Source organism: Delphinapterus leucas, chromosome 4 (genome assembly GCF_059928025.1).
Source record: "Delphinapterus leucas isolate spDelLeu-1000000601 "Yukka" chromosome 4, BTC_Dleu_Yukka2, whole genome shotgun sequence".
Lineage (NCBI taxonomy): Eukaryota > Metazoa > Chordata > Mammalia > Artiodactyla > Monodontidae > Delphinapterus > Delphinapterus leucas.
In genome coordinates, this window is record NC_143132.1 from 79,025,168 (window position 1) to 79,042,302 (window position 17,135).

General features: G+C 40.0%; 1 protein-coding gene across 3 annotated transcripts in view; it reads right to left on the reverse strand.

Moving 5' to 3' along the window:
* Positions 1-17,135, reverse strand: part of LPP (LIM domain containing preferred translocation partner in lipoma) — a 698,095-nt gene that overhangs the window by 113,978 nt on the left and 566,982 nt on the right. For all 3 annotated transcript variants that reach the window (XM_089910694.1, XM_022569708.3, XM_022569736.3), the window contains one exon: positions 7,760-7,929. In XM_089910694.1, the coding sequence (XP_089766820.1) occupies positions 7,760-7,929 (170 nt within the window). The remainder of the gene's footprint in view (positions 1-7,759; positions 7,930-17,135) is intronic.

The window sequence follows — 17,135 nt, forward strand, 5'->3', positions numbered from 1 at the left end:
CCAGCTTCACTCAACGACCAGCAAGCTACAGTGCTGGACACCCTATGCCAAACAACTAGCAAGACAGGAACACAACCCCACCCATTAGCAAAGAGGCTGCCTAAAATCATAATAAGTCCACAGACACCCCAAAACACACCACCAGATGTGGACCTGCCTACCAGAAAGACAAGATCCTACCTCATCCACCAGAACACGGGCACTAGTCCCCTCCACCAGGAAGCCTACACAACCCACTGAACCAACTTTAGCCACTGGGGACAGACACCAAAAACAACGGGAACTACGAACCTGCAGCATGCAAAAAGGAGACCCCAAACACAGTAAGATAAGCAAAATGAGAAGACAGAGAAACATGCAGCAGATGAAGGAGCAAGATAAAAACCCACCAGACCTAACAAATGAAGAGGAAATAGGCAGTCTACCTGAAAAAGAATTCAGAATAATGATAGTAAAGATGATCCAAAATCTTGGAAATAGAGTGGAGAAAATGCAAGAAACATTTAACAAGGACCTAGAAGAACTAAAGATGAAACAAGCAACGATGAGCAACACAATAAATGAAATTAAAAATTCTCTAGAAGGGATCAATAGCAGAATAACTGAGGCAGAAGAACGGATAAGTGACCTGGAAGATAAAATAGTGGAAATAACTACTGCAGAGCAGAATAAAGAAAAAAGAATGAAAAGAACTGAGGACAGTCTCAGAGACCTCTGGGACAACATTAAATGCACCAACATTCAAATGATAGGGGTCCCAGAAGAAGAAGAGAAAAAGAATGGGACTAAGAAAATATTTGAAGAGATTATAGTTGAAAACTTCCCTAATTCGGGAAAGGAAATAGTTAACCAAGTCCAGGAAGCACAGAGACTCCCATACAGGATAAATCCAAGGAGAAACACGCCAAGAGACCTATTAATCAAACTATCAAAAATTAAATACAAAGAAAAAATATTAAAAGCAGCAAGGGAAAAACAACAAATAACACACAAGGGAATCCCCATAAGGTTAACAGCTGATCTGTCCGCAGAAACTCTGCAAGCCAGAGGGAGTGACAGGACATATTTAAAGTGATGAAGGAGAAAAACCTACAACCAAGATTATTCTACCCAGCAAGGATCTCATTCAGATTTGATGGAGAAATTAAAACCTTTACAGAAAAGCAAAAGCTAAGAGAATTCAGCACCACCAAACCAGCTTTACAACAAATGCTAAAGGAACTTCTCTAGGGAGGAAAAACAAGAGAAGGAAAAGACCGAAAATAACAAAACAATTAAGAAAATGGGAATAGAAACATATATATCAATAATTACCTTAAATGTAAAGGGACTAAATGTTCCAACCAAAAGAAACAGACTGGCTGAATGGACACCAAAACAAAACCTGTATATATGCTGTCTACAAGAGACCCATTTCAGACCTAGGGACACATACAGACTGAAAGTGAGGGGATGGAAAAAAGATATTCCATGCAAATGGAAATCAAAAGAAAGCTGTAGTACCAATTCTCATATCAGACAACACAGACTTTAAAATAAAGACTATTACAAGAGACAAAGAAGTACACTATATAATGATAAAGGGATCGATCCAAGAAGATATAACAATTGTAAATATTTATGCACCCAACATATGAGCACCTCAATACATATGGCAAATACTAACAGCCATAAAAGGGGAAATCGACAGCAACACAATCATAGTAGGGGACTTTAACACCCCACTTTCACCAATGAACAGATCATCCAAAACGAAAGTAAATAAGGAAACACAAGCTTTAAATGATACGTTAAACAAGATGGACGTAATTGATACTTATAGGACATTCCATCCAAAAACAACAGAATACACATTCTCCTCAAGTGCTCATGGAACATTCTCCAGGATAGATCATATCTTGGGTCACAAATCAAGCCTTGGTAAATTTAAGAAAATTGAAATCGTATCAAGTATGTTTTCTGACCACAACGCTATAAGACTAGATATCAATTACAGGAAAAAATCTGTAAAAAATACAAACACATGGAGGCTAAACAATACACTACTTAATAACGAAGTGATCACTGAAGAAATCAAAGAGGAAATCAAAAAATACCTAGAAACAAATGACAATGAAAACATGACGACCCAAAACCTACAGGATGAAGCAAAAGCAGTTCTAAAGGGAAGTTTATAGCAATAGTATCCTACCTCAAGAAATAAGAAACATCTCAAATAAACAAGCTAACCTTACACCTAGAGCAATTAGAGAAAGAAGAACAACATAACCCCAAAGTTAGGAGAAGGAAAGAAACCATAAAGATCAAATCAGAAATAAATCAAAAAGAAATGAAGGAAACGACAGCAAAGATCAATAAAACTAAAAGCTGGTTCTTTGAGAAGATAAACAAAATTGAGAAACCATTAGCCAGACTCATGAAGAAAAAAAAGAGAGAAGACTCAAATCAATAGAATTAGAAATGAAAAAGGAGAAGTAACAACTGACATTGCAGAAATACAAAGGATCATGAGAGATTACTAAAAGCAACTCTATGCCAATAAAATGGACAACCTGGAAAAAATGGACAAATTCTTAGAAATGCACAACCTTCCGAGACTGAACCAGGAAGAAACAGAAAATATGAACAGTCCAATCACAAGCATTGAAATTGAAACTGTGATTAAAAATCTTCCAACACACAAAAGCCCAGGACCAGATGGCTTCACAGAGGAATTCCATCCAATATTTAGAGAAGAGCTAACACCTATCCTTCTCAAACTCTTCCAAAATATAGCAGAGGGAGGAACACTCCCAAACTCATTCTACGAGGCCACCATCACCCTGATACCAAAACCCGACAAAGATGTCACAAAGAAAAAAAAAACTACAGGCCAATATCACAGATGAACATAGATGCAAAAATCCTCAACAAAATACTAGCAAACAGAATCCAACAACACAGTAAAAGGATCATACACCATGATCAAGTGGGGTTTATCCCAGGAATCCAAGGGTTCTTCAATATGTGGAAATCAATGAATGTGATACACTATATTAACAAACTGAAGGAGAAAAACCATATGATCATCTCAATATATGCAGAGAAAGCTTTTGACAAAATTCAACACCCATTTATGATAAAAACCCTGCAGAAAGTAGGCAAAGAGGGAACTTTCCTCATCATAATAAAGGCCATATATGACAAACCCACAGCTAACATCATCCTCAATGGTGAAAAACTGAAACCATTTCCACTAAGATCAGGAACAACAAAAGGCTGCCCACTCACACCACTATTATTCAACATAGTTTTGGAAGTTTTACCCACAGGAATCAGAGAAGGAAAAGAAATAAAAGGAATCCAAATTGGAAAAGAAGAAGTAAAGCTGTCACTGTTTGCAGATGACATGATACTATACATAGAGAATCCTAAAGATGCTACCAGAAAACTACTAGAGCTAATCAATGAATTTGGTAAAGTAGCAGGATTCAAAATTAATGCACAGAAACCTCTGGCATTCCTATACACTAATGATGAAAAATCTGAAAGTGAAATCAAGAAAACACTCCCATTTACCACTGCAACAAAAAGAATAAAACATCTAGGAATAAACCTACCTTAGGAGACAAAAGACCTGTATGCAGAAAATTATAAGACACTGATGAAAGAAATTAAGGATGATACAAATAGATGGAGAGATATACCATGTTCTTGGATTGGAAGAATCAACATTGTGAAAATGACTCTACTACCCAAAGCAATCTACAGATTCAATGCAATCCCTATCAAACTACCACTGGCATTTTTCACAGAACTAGAACAAATAATTTCACAATTGGTATGGAAACACAAAAGACCCCGAATAGCCAAAGCAATCTTGAGAATGAAAAACGGAGCGGGAGGAATCAGGCTCCCTGACTTCAGACTATACTACAAAGCTACAGTAATGAAGACAGTATGGTACTGGCACAAAAACAGAAAGATAGATCAATGGAACAGGATAGAAAGCCCAGAGATAAACCCACACACATATGGTCACTGTATCTTTGATAAAGGAGGCAGGAATGTACAGTGGAGAAAGGACAGCCTCTTCCCTAAGTGGTGCTGGGAAAACTGGACAGGTACATGTAAAAGTATGAGATTAGATCACTCCCTAACACCATACACAAAAATAAGCTCAAAATGGATTAAAGACCTAAATGTAAGTCCAGAAACTATCAAACTCTTAGAGGAAAACACAGGCAGAACACTCTATGATATAAATCACAGCAAGATCCTTTTTGACCCACCTCCTAGAGAAATTGAAATAAAAACAAAAATAAACAAATGGGACCTAATGAAACTTCAAAGCTTTTGCACAGCAAAGGAAATCATAAACAAGACCAAAAGACAAATATTTTTCTCCCATTGCAAATGAAGCAACTGACAAAGGATTAATCTTCAAAATATATAAGCAGCTATGCAGCTCTATCACAAAAAAAACAAACAACCCAATCCAAAAATGGGCAGAAGACCTAAATAGACATTTCTCCAAAGAAGATATACAGACTGCCAACAAACACATGAAAGAATGCTCAACGTCATTAATCATTAGAGAAATGCAAATCAAAACTACAATGAGATATCATCTCACACCAGTCAGAATGGCCATCATCAAAAAATCTAGAAACAATAAATGCTGGAGAGGGTGTGGAGAAAAGGGAACCCTCTTGCACTGCTGGTGGGAATGTGAATTGGTACAGCCACTATGGAGAACAGTATGGAGGTTCCTTAAAAAACTACAAATAAGGGCTTCCCTGGTGGTGCAGTGGTTGAGAGTCTGCCTGCCGATGCAGGGGACGCGGGTTCGTGTCCCGGTCCGGGAGGATCCTACATGCCGCGGAGCGGCTGGGCCCGTGGGCCATGGCCACTGAGCCTGCGCGTCTGGAGCCTGTGTTCCGCAACGGGAGAGGCCACAATGGTGAGAGGCCTGCGTACCACAAAAAAAAAACAACAAAAAAACAACTACAAATAGAACTACCATATGACCCAGCAATCCCACTACTGGGCATATACCCTGAGAAAACTATAATTCAAAAAGAGTCATGTACCAAAATGTTCATTGCAGCTCTATTTACAATAGCCCGGAGATGGATACAACCTAAGTGTCCATCATTGGATGAATGGATAAAGAAGACGTGGCACATATATACAATGGAATATTACTCAGCCATAGAAAGAAACAAAATTGAGCTATTTGTAATGAGGTGGATAGACCTAGAGTCTGTCATACAGAGTGAAGTAAGTCAGAAAGAGAAAGACAAATACCGTATGCTAACACATATACATGGAATTTAAGAAAAAAAAATGTCATGAAGAACCTAGGGGCAAGGCGGGAATAAAGACACAGACCTACTAGAGAATGGACTTGAGGATATGGGGAGGGGGAAGGGTAAGCTGTGACAAAGCGAGAGAGAGGCATGGACACATATACACTACCAAACGTAAGGTAGATAGCTAGTGGGAAGCAGCCGCATAGCACAGGGAGATCAGCTTGGTGCTTTGTGACCGCCTAGAGGGGTGGGATAGGTAGGGTGGGAGGGAGGGAGACACAAGAGGGAAGAGATATGGGAACATATGTATATGTATAACTGATTCACTTTGTTATAAAGCAGAGACTAACACACCATTGTGAAGCAATTATACTCCAATAAAGATGTAAAAAAAATAAAATAAATGGGAAAAAAAAGGGTGAAAAATAGACACAAGAATTACAAAAACCAGTGTATTCTGTGGTCACTTAGTGTATGGACAAACAGCCACAGGTGCTTCTAGAGGCTCTGCTGAGCTCACTGTAATAAATTAATTCACTGTGGTCCTAGATCAGTGTGAACGACAATCCACACAGTGTGTTTACGAAGGCAGGGAATTTTGTAATTTTCTCATTCAACGAAGATTTCTAAGAGTGATATTTGAAACATTTTTACTTGCTAAAGAGGCATACTTTTGTTCACTAGACTTTTCCTGATATGTAATTGTCCCTTCCAAAGCAACGGGGTATCACTGTGTTTGTATTTATGTTCTGGATAAACTAAAGCCTTGTGGTGTGTTTATGTTCTGGATGAACTAAAGCTTTGTGGTGTCTGCACCAAATACGAGACTAGTGTGACCAACTGAATTTAATCCTGGCTTTGACACTAAAAAAATAAGTCATTTTCTTCCTCTCTGTGTATTCTCACTTCTTTTTTTTTTTTTATAAATTTATTTATTCATTTTTGCCTGCATTGGGTCTTTGTTGCTGCATGCAGGCTTTCTCTAGTTGCAGCAAGCGGGGGCTACTCTTCGTTGTGGTGTGCTGGCTTCTCATTGTGGTGGCTTTTTTTGTTGAGGAGCACAGGCTCCAGGCATGCGGGCTTTAGCAGTTGTGGCACATTGGCTCAGCAGTTGTGGCTCGTGGGCTCTAGAGAGCAGGCTCAGCAGTTGTGGCGCACGGGCTTAGTTGCTCCACGGCATGTGGGATCTTCCTGGACCAGGCCTCGAACCCATGTCTCCTGCATTGGCAGGCGGATTCTTAACCACTGTGCCACTAGGGAAGTCCCTGTATTCTCACTTCTAAAGAGAGGAGTTAGACAAATGATCTTAAGCTTTTTTTTTCCAGCTCCAACAGTGTGTGGTACTATAATGATGTTATATGTGGCCAAGTTGCCCTTGAGGAGGAAAATGAAATAAAATTGAACTTAAGAGATGCAAAACAATATTTAATCCTGCAAGATCTTAATCTTGAAGGAATTTCAGATCAATGCTACAGATTCCAGGGCTGCAATGAGTTTGAGCTTTCAGGTTATGGGAAAATCCCAGTGAGGCCAGAAACTTCTGCAATAAACCTGAACCTCGGGGCTCTGCAAAGCTATGTGTATAACTTCCAATACCTCGCACCCAAGGTTTCTCTTACGTTGGAATGCCAGGGGTGCTGAGGGCCAAATCATGCCTCTTGTGTGGGTTTGCAAAAAAGCACTACTTTTTCCACTAACAAGTGTTCAACAGAGAGATAAAATCGTGTAGAAGGATAGCAAGGAAATTTACTTTAGATTAAAAAAATTTATGTTCATTTACCAAACTGCTCTATCAGAAGATAGCTTAACGTGTAGATTTAAGTAGCCTGACAAACAGCGAAGATAATGTGACTTTGAGTATTTTTTAGTCACCCAGCTATGTTATCAAAATATAGTTGTGTATTTAAAAAAAGGAGACAATTATTAGCTCAGTCAGCATGACTATTTCCCTTTAAGGTACTCTACGATAGTTTCTCTAACTGCATCATGAAAACCTGCTGAGTATGACAGGTAAGAGAAATTCTGGGTAGAAAAAAGGTGATTCAAAGGACCCAGGAGTTTGAAAGAGCACTCACAAGTCCCAAGGCCCTGCAACGTTCCTCTACAAATACGACATCAAATACGGAGTGAGATCTAATAAGAAGTGGTGTGACTCTGCTACTTGGGAAACCTTCTGATGCTTTAAGGGGCAACGTGCTAGCTTGTACATATATGCTTGTAAGCCACAGGGTGATGATCTTTCTGGCAGGCCACTAATTGAATGGTAGCCCCATCTAATGCACCCTTTGACCTCATATGAACAGGGGGCATATGGATAAAAATTAAGACATACCAATTTACACACATGCATATTTTGAAATCTGATGAGAAGCAAAGATCTGATGGCTACGTTTGAGCTAGAGTGACTGGCATTTTGCCAACTAAGTCATCTTTGTAAAGTACCTGAGGACCAAATCTGAACTTACGATGTAGCAGGGCTCACAGTAGGCTTTCTTCTCCACCGCATAGAAGGGCTGCCCTCGGAGCTTGTTGTTACAGACGATGCAGGTAAAACAATCCACGTGGAAGACCTGATCCATGGCAGTGCATCCTGTACCTTCTCCTACTACATTTTCCCCACAGCGAGCACAGCGGCCTGAAAGAAAAAAGGGGTTGACTGTTCAGAACACCTTCAGTCCTTCTAAAGAAGACAATGCATGGTGGGGACAGCACATTTGTAATGTCAACAGCAGGTGGGATCACCACCGCCGCCATCACCATCATATGAGAGGCAGGATGACCGCTACAGCCCCCATGAGGCCAGCATGACGGGGATTTTATGAATCAGTTGAGAAGTTGACCCTCACAGCCAAGGTCCCACGGAGAGCGACTGAGTAGAACTCAGGTCTCCTGATGTTGAGGCCAGTGCTCTGCCTCTAATCTCACACACAAATTAAGAGGAACATGAGTCAGGACGGTAGGAGTGGAAGGCATAATCTAGAAAAGTCTTTCTCCTTGCACAGACTATGTGTCCAGCTAGACTGTGAGGGAACTGGGTCCAAACTCAAACTTCAACTCCTTCCACAAAAGCCTGGCTTGCAAAACCTCTGCATCCAGCCCTCAGTGACAGGCAGATAAAAAAGTAGTCCCTTTTATTTCCAGATAGCGCTGACTGCTAGAAAGTGTTCTCGTATTGAGCCGGAATGCTTCCTCATTCTGTTACCCAATAGTCCCAGTTCTGTCCTTTAGGGCCTCAAGAAATAAGTCTCATCTCTTACACCTGACGCCCTTTAAGATATTACAGCTCAGCATTGCCTCCAAGTCTGTTTATAGTTTGAATATCCCTTAATCATGCAACAGTTCCACAGACTGTAGGATTTTGAGTCCCTCATGACCTAGGTTGTCCCTGTCCCGCCCAGTGTTCTGCAAATTTTCAGCATGATTAAATTGATTTGTGGGGCTTCTGATCACATATGGACACTGTGTTTAGGTTAAAAAAAAACTGCATTAAAATTTGAATATTAACATGTAATTTACAAAAAAAAAATTATGTCATTGAGAGGCATTGTGCTGGCTGCAGTCTGTATCCATAGCTGGCTTCACCATGGGACTCTTGAGCCAGAGGTCAGAGCCGCATTCAGCTTCCCTTCTTACTCTTTATTTCTACGAAGGTAAAACGTTTTAACAAGTAATTACAAGTCACTGGGAACGTCAGCAAGAATCGGCAGGCTTTTACAGATAAGCTTTAGCAAAACTAGTGCTTCCTATGGGTCAGGCATTTTCTATGTGCTTTATGTATATTAACTCATTTCATATTCACAACAACCTGTGTGACAAGTACTATTAGTATCCCTATTTTACAGATGAGGAAACTGGGTTACATAAGTGGTTGACCACCTTCTAGCCCAAGCAGTCTAGCTTCAGTGTCGACTGTCCTAACCATTCTGCTGTCTTGCTTCTGCCTAGTTCTGTGTATCAGGATTGAACACAGAGCTGACACTATGGAGAGATTTCTCACTAAAGGCTGCCTTCAGCCCTCCATCACATTGGATTGACGACTGTTTCACACCTAGAAGGGAGGAGGTTTAAATGTTTCAACTTGGGAGGAAAGAGGCAAATGTGTTTCTAATCCTCTCTTGCACTGGCCCTGGAAAGTATTTCTTTACATTTTGTTGCAGAATTTGAATACATCTTTAAAATATAGCCCAAACTATAGAACATTTCCCCCCTAAAGCATGAGAAATATCAAGCGCTGAAAAAAGAGTCAAACTTTTGGAAACTGAGCCACTTCCACCATAGTTGATATTTTTATTAAGTCTTGACATCATATTCTTGACATTTGATAAACTTTTATAAAATAAATGTTTGTAATAAACTTTGTGGCTTGATTTACAAACTTCTATCCAAGAGTGAACTTGTGTCTGTTTTTTAGTAAAAGATGTACAACCTTAGAAACGTGCTTTAAAATTTTAGACTCTCATTGCCTTTAGTATCAAAATTAGGATTTTCATATGGCACTATTTTGTGATTATTCAGAAAAAAACACATTGATTTACTAGAAAGTTCACTATACTATGTTTGAAAAGGATGCTAAAAGTCTGAGAGCTTCATGTCACTCTCTGACAACATTTCACTACAAAGAACATATTGGGAATTACAGGCGAGTGGATCACCAATCCATAAAATATAGGCGAATGGATCACCGATCCATAAAACATAATTTAAAAAATTACATCATCACAGCATTCCAAATTTTCTTTTTCAACTGCTTGTGCAAACTAATCACATTCATCCCAGTGTACATAGATTCATTTCCAATATTTATACTGGAATTGTCTTCACTAATGTTTACATTTGTAATATTAATCTAAAGTGGTATTCATGGGATTATCTTTATTACTATTTTTTCTACTTTCAAGGAATCACATTCAAATCACTGATCTATTTTGGCAAACTGAAGAAATAGGGTAATATAGTAATGATAAAAAAATGTAGGTTCCGCAGCAGTAGGAAAAAAAAACATACTAATGACATGAAAATACTGTGAGCTTAATGGCAATGTTACTGAACATCGGATAAACAACACCGATCAACATAGGTCTGGTGGTACATATGCAATCTTTAAGAATGTGATGGTTCATTAAGAGCATATTGGATTCCTGTGAATACTGTAGTTTTACAATTCAGATTCATTAAATGCAAGTCAACAAAATAATTATTTATTACTCTTTCCTTTTCTAGACACCAAACTGGACTCCTTGATACTCCATCAGGGACTACCAGTGATCTGTGGACCACACTTTGGAAAAACTTTGTTCTGGCCAAATGTGATTGACTATTCGTCATGGTGGTCGATGAGACAGGTAGAGGTAGCAATTATGATTCCAGACCATGGCTGCCCAATGCATAATATCTGGAATCCAGGAGGCTGAGCCTACATGGTTTATGGAGAGTTTGAGAGCTACCCATGAGGATCTAGGAGAAAATTTCAATCACTGATTAAAGGGAAAGGTTGGAGCAGAGCCCTAAAGGGCAGGATGAAAAGCTAAGCTTTGGAATTCTCATTGTATTCAACAGGCATTCCCCATGTATTTACTCTTTGCCCAGTACTGTAATCTATATGATACCCAGAAACGAATTAGGTGACGTCAGTGTCTTTCACATCAATTATGAGACTATATAACATCCTACAATCACATGACAAAATGTGGTGTCATCTGAGAAAGTGCTCTGGAGATGTGGGAGGAACATCACACTTGAGAGGGCTCAGGAAAGGTTTTGTGGAGAAAGAGGCATTTAAGTCCAACCTTAAAGGATGGAATTTTGACAGGTGGGGATGGAAGAGAAAAAAACATTCTAGTTTTTCCACATAGTGGATGAGTGGCTGGGTTTCCTGGATCCAGAAACTCTGCAGTGGCTTGGTGGTGGGACAACAAGGTTTTGTCCTCTCAGCTATGAAAGCAGATGGACTGTGTTCACAAGGAACAATCTTTTCCTTTATATTTTGGAGAATATTCTTCCAGAGTGGGTCAGGCTAATATGCTGGACCCAGACATGACCAGCTTGCTGCCTCCCGTATTTTTCCTATTCTTGGGAGAAATCGGGGACACCAGGCTCGAGGGCAGTCAGTCTGGCACCTTTAAAATCACAAGCACAGAAAAGAGCAAAGAACAAAAATTAAAAATAGCTCTCTCTACACTTTCTGTCTACAGCAGGACAGAAAAGATGCCCGAATGTTACCTTTTCACATTAACAAAAATGTACAAACTATACCTTTTAGGGAGGCATTCACAATGGAAAGAAAGTCACTAGGGCATAATACGTCCTTGCCCCTAGAGGGGCTCATGCTACACATCATTAAAAGCATCCTGCAATCTTGCTGCCCATCTTGGAGACAAGTATCTCAGCGCTTTTAAATGAGTAAAACAAGGGTAATGGTACCAGACTTGGAGGCATCAGAGTATGAAGGAAACATTGTTGATTAGGGGCCAGTGGGAAGCTCAGGGTCAAGTTCAGACCGAGGGATGGTATGAGGAGCTCACTGGCAGAGCTTAGCACATAACTTAAAAAATCCAAGGACAGGGCTTCCCTGGTGGCGCAGTGGTTGAGAGTGCGCCTGCCGATGCAGGGGACACGGGTTCGTGCCCCGGTCCGGGAAGATCCCACATGCCGCTGAGCGGCTGGGCCCGTGAGCCATGGCCGCTGAGCCTGCGCGTCCGGAGCCTGTGCTCCGCAACGGGAGAGGCCCCAGCGGTGAGAGGCCCGCGTACCGCAAAAAAAAGAAAAAGAAAAAGAAAAATCCAAGGGCAGAGAGTTAGACAGCCTGGGGGGAACTTTGTCAGTGAATTGAGCTGCCAGAACCAAAAAAGTCTTGTCCATGTATTATCGTTTGTTATACATCGATAACGCATTGTATCGATTGTGGAGCCAGTCAGGGATTCTTCTCACCCCTCCCCCTCCTTCCCCACTCCCACAACTATTACAACCTCTGCAAAGTCTCTGAAATGCTTCTCTTCCATCACAGGTCTGCTGCCCACATTGGGCTTACTATCTTTCATGGGTCATTGCAATGACTTCCTGATTGTTCCACTAGCTCTGACTTACTCTCTCTTACGAATGGACAGGCTTTATGGTGGTCTTACTACTTGAGCTAAGTCTAGAAGTTTAGATAGTTTTTGAACAAGCCATTTTAGGAATGGCATGGGTGAAGGGCGACGTTACAGTCAAATCTACAAGTTAAGCAGGACAGGTGGAGTAGTGGGACGTGGGTTTTCATATTCACTGGTGCCAGCTTTCTCTTTCTGTAATGTGAATTTATTTTCTTTATAATATGAAAATAAAATTTCATTTAAAAATGAAGTTCTTGTGACCAGTACACCATTAATACGATAGGCCATAGACCCTCTTCTGCAGATACTGCTTGTTTCTGAAGTGAGACCAAAAATGTCCAGTCATTTTGAGAGTCGGTGGCATGGTGATGGGGGGGGGCGCGGGTGACATACTCTCAAACTTGTACATCATTCAACATCAAAAGCAAACTAATACATTTATGCAGACATAAAGCCAGGTCACATATGTCTCCATCTCCTCCTTGCCACTTGCCTTGTAACAGAAATTTTTGGCATAAGCAAAATTAATAGTCTATCTTTAAATATTATAATGAACTGAAACTCTATATGCCAATTGTATGATCTAACAGCTTTCTCACTAAGCACCTTTTCAAATATATTCTGAACAAAGTCCTGCTCCAAAAGCTGAACCAATAAAGTTATATCAGATTAGTGAACTGATACCAAATTATTCCTAGAAACAAAGCTTGCTCCAATTTACCCTACATGTGTCCACTGGAGTTATCTTCCTAAAGCACAGGCTCCATTAAGTTGATTCAGAACTTATCTTCCACTGAAAGTACAAAAAGATCATAGAACAAGTTTGTACTCTTTATGTGACAGGTCCATATGACATTCACTGAAATCTAGGATGATGGCATTTTCTAATCACCAAAGCTTTTACTTTATGAAACCCTGTAGTATTAATGCATGGCATAATAGATAACCTGTTTTTTAAGCTGCATAAGTCCTAGGACAGTGATTCTCAACCTTGCCTGTATATGTTGGAATCATCTGGGGAATTAAAAAAAAAAAAAATACTGATCTCTGCGTCCCAGCTCCAGAGATTCTGATTTCATTGGTCTGAGGTGGGATGTCTTAGGATTGGAAGTTTTAAAAGCTCTCCAGGTGATTGAAAGTTAAGCCACTGTTCCAAGGGGTGCCTATTTCTGCACTGCTTGTCAGAATAACAGCTGACAAGAATCGTCCAGACAGACCTCATCTGCACGCAAAACAGGGGACAGGCTGTTAACCATGAGTTGGCTGAAAAAAAGAAATTTCTGTGGCATCATAATATATCTTGCTTTTCACCAACAAGAGTAATTTCCCTAATGCTGTCTCTTTATGTCTTAGTTTGAAGAGTTTTCAGTGGCTTTCCATCCATTGATAACATACATGAAGAGAATCAGCTAAGTTTTACCATAAAATACCTTGACAGCATTAAGCCAGAGAAAGCAGTTCACATATATTAATTACAAGTATTCCTACAGAACAGGCTTCTTTTGTGCTGTAAATAAATTTATCATATGGCACTGCTATGTGGCCTTAGACAATACAGAACACACAAAGAATGTCAACCAATAGCCATTTAAGATAATAATACCACATAGTATACATTATACATCAAATCAAGTTTTATATATTTTCTTGGACTCTGCCTTTAAATACTGTACCAGTATCTGGTCTCCTATGGTTAGTGCTATTTAGCTCTGTGAATCTTAGGATCCTTAACATATATTAAAAGCTGGACTGCAGGACACATCTAATTTTGTCACTGCTTGTGTGTATATAATTGTATTATACTACTTCACTGTTATTGCTTAGATGGTCCTTGCAGAGACGGCTTGCAGATTCAACGGGCACATGGATGGGAATGAGAAGCAGAGGGCAGATAGCTATTCTCGTCTCTTTCTCTTCTCTATTCTGTCTCTCTCTCTCTGAGGCACACATGTGCACAGGCAGACAACAGGAAAAGGAGCAATGACTACAATAGCACTAGAACCAACGGCAGACATGTAGAGCTTTCAGAAGGAGACAAAATAAGAAGCATTTTAGTACAAAATAAGAAATTAAGCTAAGTAACAAGAAAACAAAACAAAACAAACAGACTCTCAAAAATTGTCAGAGAGAATGGTTCGGGAATGGGTGGACAGAGGCCTGGGCAACAAACCAGATGAAATGGAGTGAGAAACGAGTGACCTGGTAAAAGGAAGTCATTACAAAGTCTAACCATGAGGTGATTCATTTATAGACACATATTTGCTTAGGTTGGACCTTCAGGTAAGGAGGTAAATTGGGAGGGGAAGTCCCACATAGGACTGCATAAGCAAGCATGTTTCACTGATCTAAATACACTGCATTGTGAAGGAGCATAACAAAAACATAAAAGAAAATTACTGTATTTTTTCCATTGGGTCAGACACTACCTTAAGCTCTCTACAAGCATTCTCTGGTTTAGTCCCATCAACATTCATCTATTCTTATTTGATAGATAAGAAACCAGGGGTTAAGTCTCTTGGCCAAGGTCTCAAAGGTAGAAATGAGGTGAGGCTGGGATGGGAACCAGGTCAGACTTCTAAAGCCCATCTTCTCAATCAGCTTGTGGTTTTCTAGGAATACACTTCATTATTCAATCATAACTGTGATGTTTTCGGCATTGCTGAGGAGTGGGGTGTGTTCCCACTCCCAGGGAAAGAGGAGCCAGTAGAGCATCAACTTCTCCAACACCCCAAGCCTCAGGTGAGCTTAGTGAAGTGTCAGAATCAGCTACACGTGGTGAAATCAGTACAGCTAAGGGTCCTTCAGAGACCTTTGGTTGAACCCTAACCCTTACCCTTTGTTGAATCTCAAACTCTGGCTTCCCACTAGGAATGCTTTTAAAATAATACTGACGGCCACACTCTGCTTGCAGAGATTCTGATTTATTTGGTTTGGGGGGTGGGCCCTACAATCACGATGCTAACGCGCAGTGGGGTTGGGGACCACTGTTCTAAAGGGAACCACGCGTTCATACGTTCCACAAAGCGGAGCTCATCCTAGAGTGTTCTTAGAAAGCACTGATGTTTGGGACCAAAAGACCTGGCCCTAAGGAGCTACATCCTAGGAAACTGCAGAAGGAGCAAGTTGGTCACCATGTACCCTGGGTCCTAACCTTCACTAAACTAATATAACAGGCACAGTGGTCAGGAAAATTACTTCCTGACAACAACTTCCAGTCTCAGGAGGAGCAGTAAAAACATAACCCAAAACCAGACAACAACAAAAGCAAAACAAAAAACAATACTGCTTTGCAGTTTGGGATACAATACATGGTGCCCTTTGAACAAAATTACATAGTCCATGGTATAAAGGCAATCAGACAGGATTGCGAGTCTTGCCCGTGTGACTCACTAGCTATGGGAACCTGGACAAGTTTCCTAAATTCTCTGATCCTGAAGTCCCTTGTTTTCAAAACAAGTAGTTGAGTCATCTATCCAGTTATTCTTTCAACCCCTCCACTAATGCACTTACTGAGTCTCTATTCTGTGCTAAGTCCTGTGCACGGGGGTAACCTTTTCTCAGCCTCCGTAAAAAGGAATGGATAAACAACAAGGTCCTACTGTACAGCACAGAGAACTGTATTCAGTATCCTATGATAAACCATAATGGAAAAGAATCTGAAAAAGAATGTGTGTATGTATAACTGAATCACTTTGCTGTACAGCAGAAATTAACACAACACTGTAAATCGACTATACTTCAATAAAAAAAAAAAAAGTCATGACGATGACTGCCTTGACTACCTGGTCACCAAGTTCAATGATGGGAACAGCTACAAAGTGCCTAGTACAGTCCCTGCTTATCTCCCCCTCCAACTAAGGAGGTAGAGGAAAACTTCAAAACGAAGAGCTCATTATGACTAGGACCAGAGATGGTGGTCCATGAGCGGGTAAGAGGAAGCTGCATCTATGAGGCAGTTACGTAAGATTTATATTTACCAGTATGGTATTAATAGAATTCAGTGCTCTAAATTCAATCCCAATCTTGAAAAAATCTGTGGACCCCAGAGTGACGATAATCAAGATTTATTCAGCACTTATTATGTGCCAAGCACTGTTTTAAGTATTTAAATATATTATCTCAAGTAATTCTTCCAACAACCTGATGACGTAGTCCTCTCATTATGTTCTTTATAGTATAAGAAATGGCAGCCTAGAGAGATTAGGTAGCTTGCCCAAGGCCACAGAGTTAACTACTGAAGCTGGAATTGGGGACCAGTCGGTCTGGCCTTAAAGCCCACTTAACTAGTCCTTTAACCTGGCTTTTGACTTTAGAATTCCAAAATTCTTAAAAACATCTGGCCTGGCAGATGTAAGCTTGCATAAACCTTACAACATTCCTAACAGGAATATTAGTATCTGTTTTGGCTAAAGCAAGATTTCTTTTCACTTTAATTTTTACACACGGGCATTTTCATATCCCGACTCTTAATTTTTAATCTATTCTTCTATATTTAAAATTTATTTCATGATTGATCTGTTAACGGAAGAAAAATCAGTGTTTACTAGTACAGTTAAAACTGCTACTGCAATGTTTATTTTTGACTTATGATTAATATGTGCTCTAGGGTATCTCTCATGGGAATGTGCATTTCCCTCAGCCTCCACTCAAAGCTGAAAAAAACTTTGTTTGCCATGTTACTTTTAGTTTTATTGATGGGAAATCTCCGAATGTATTTTGGTTATTTAAGAACAAACCTAACGCTGGGTGTTCC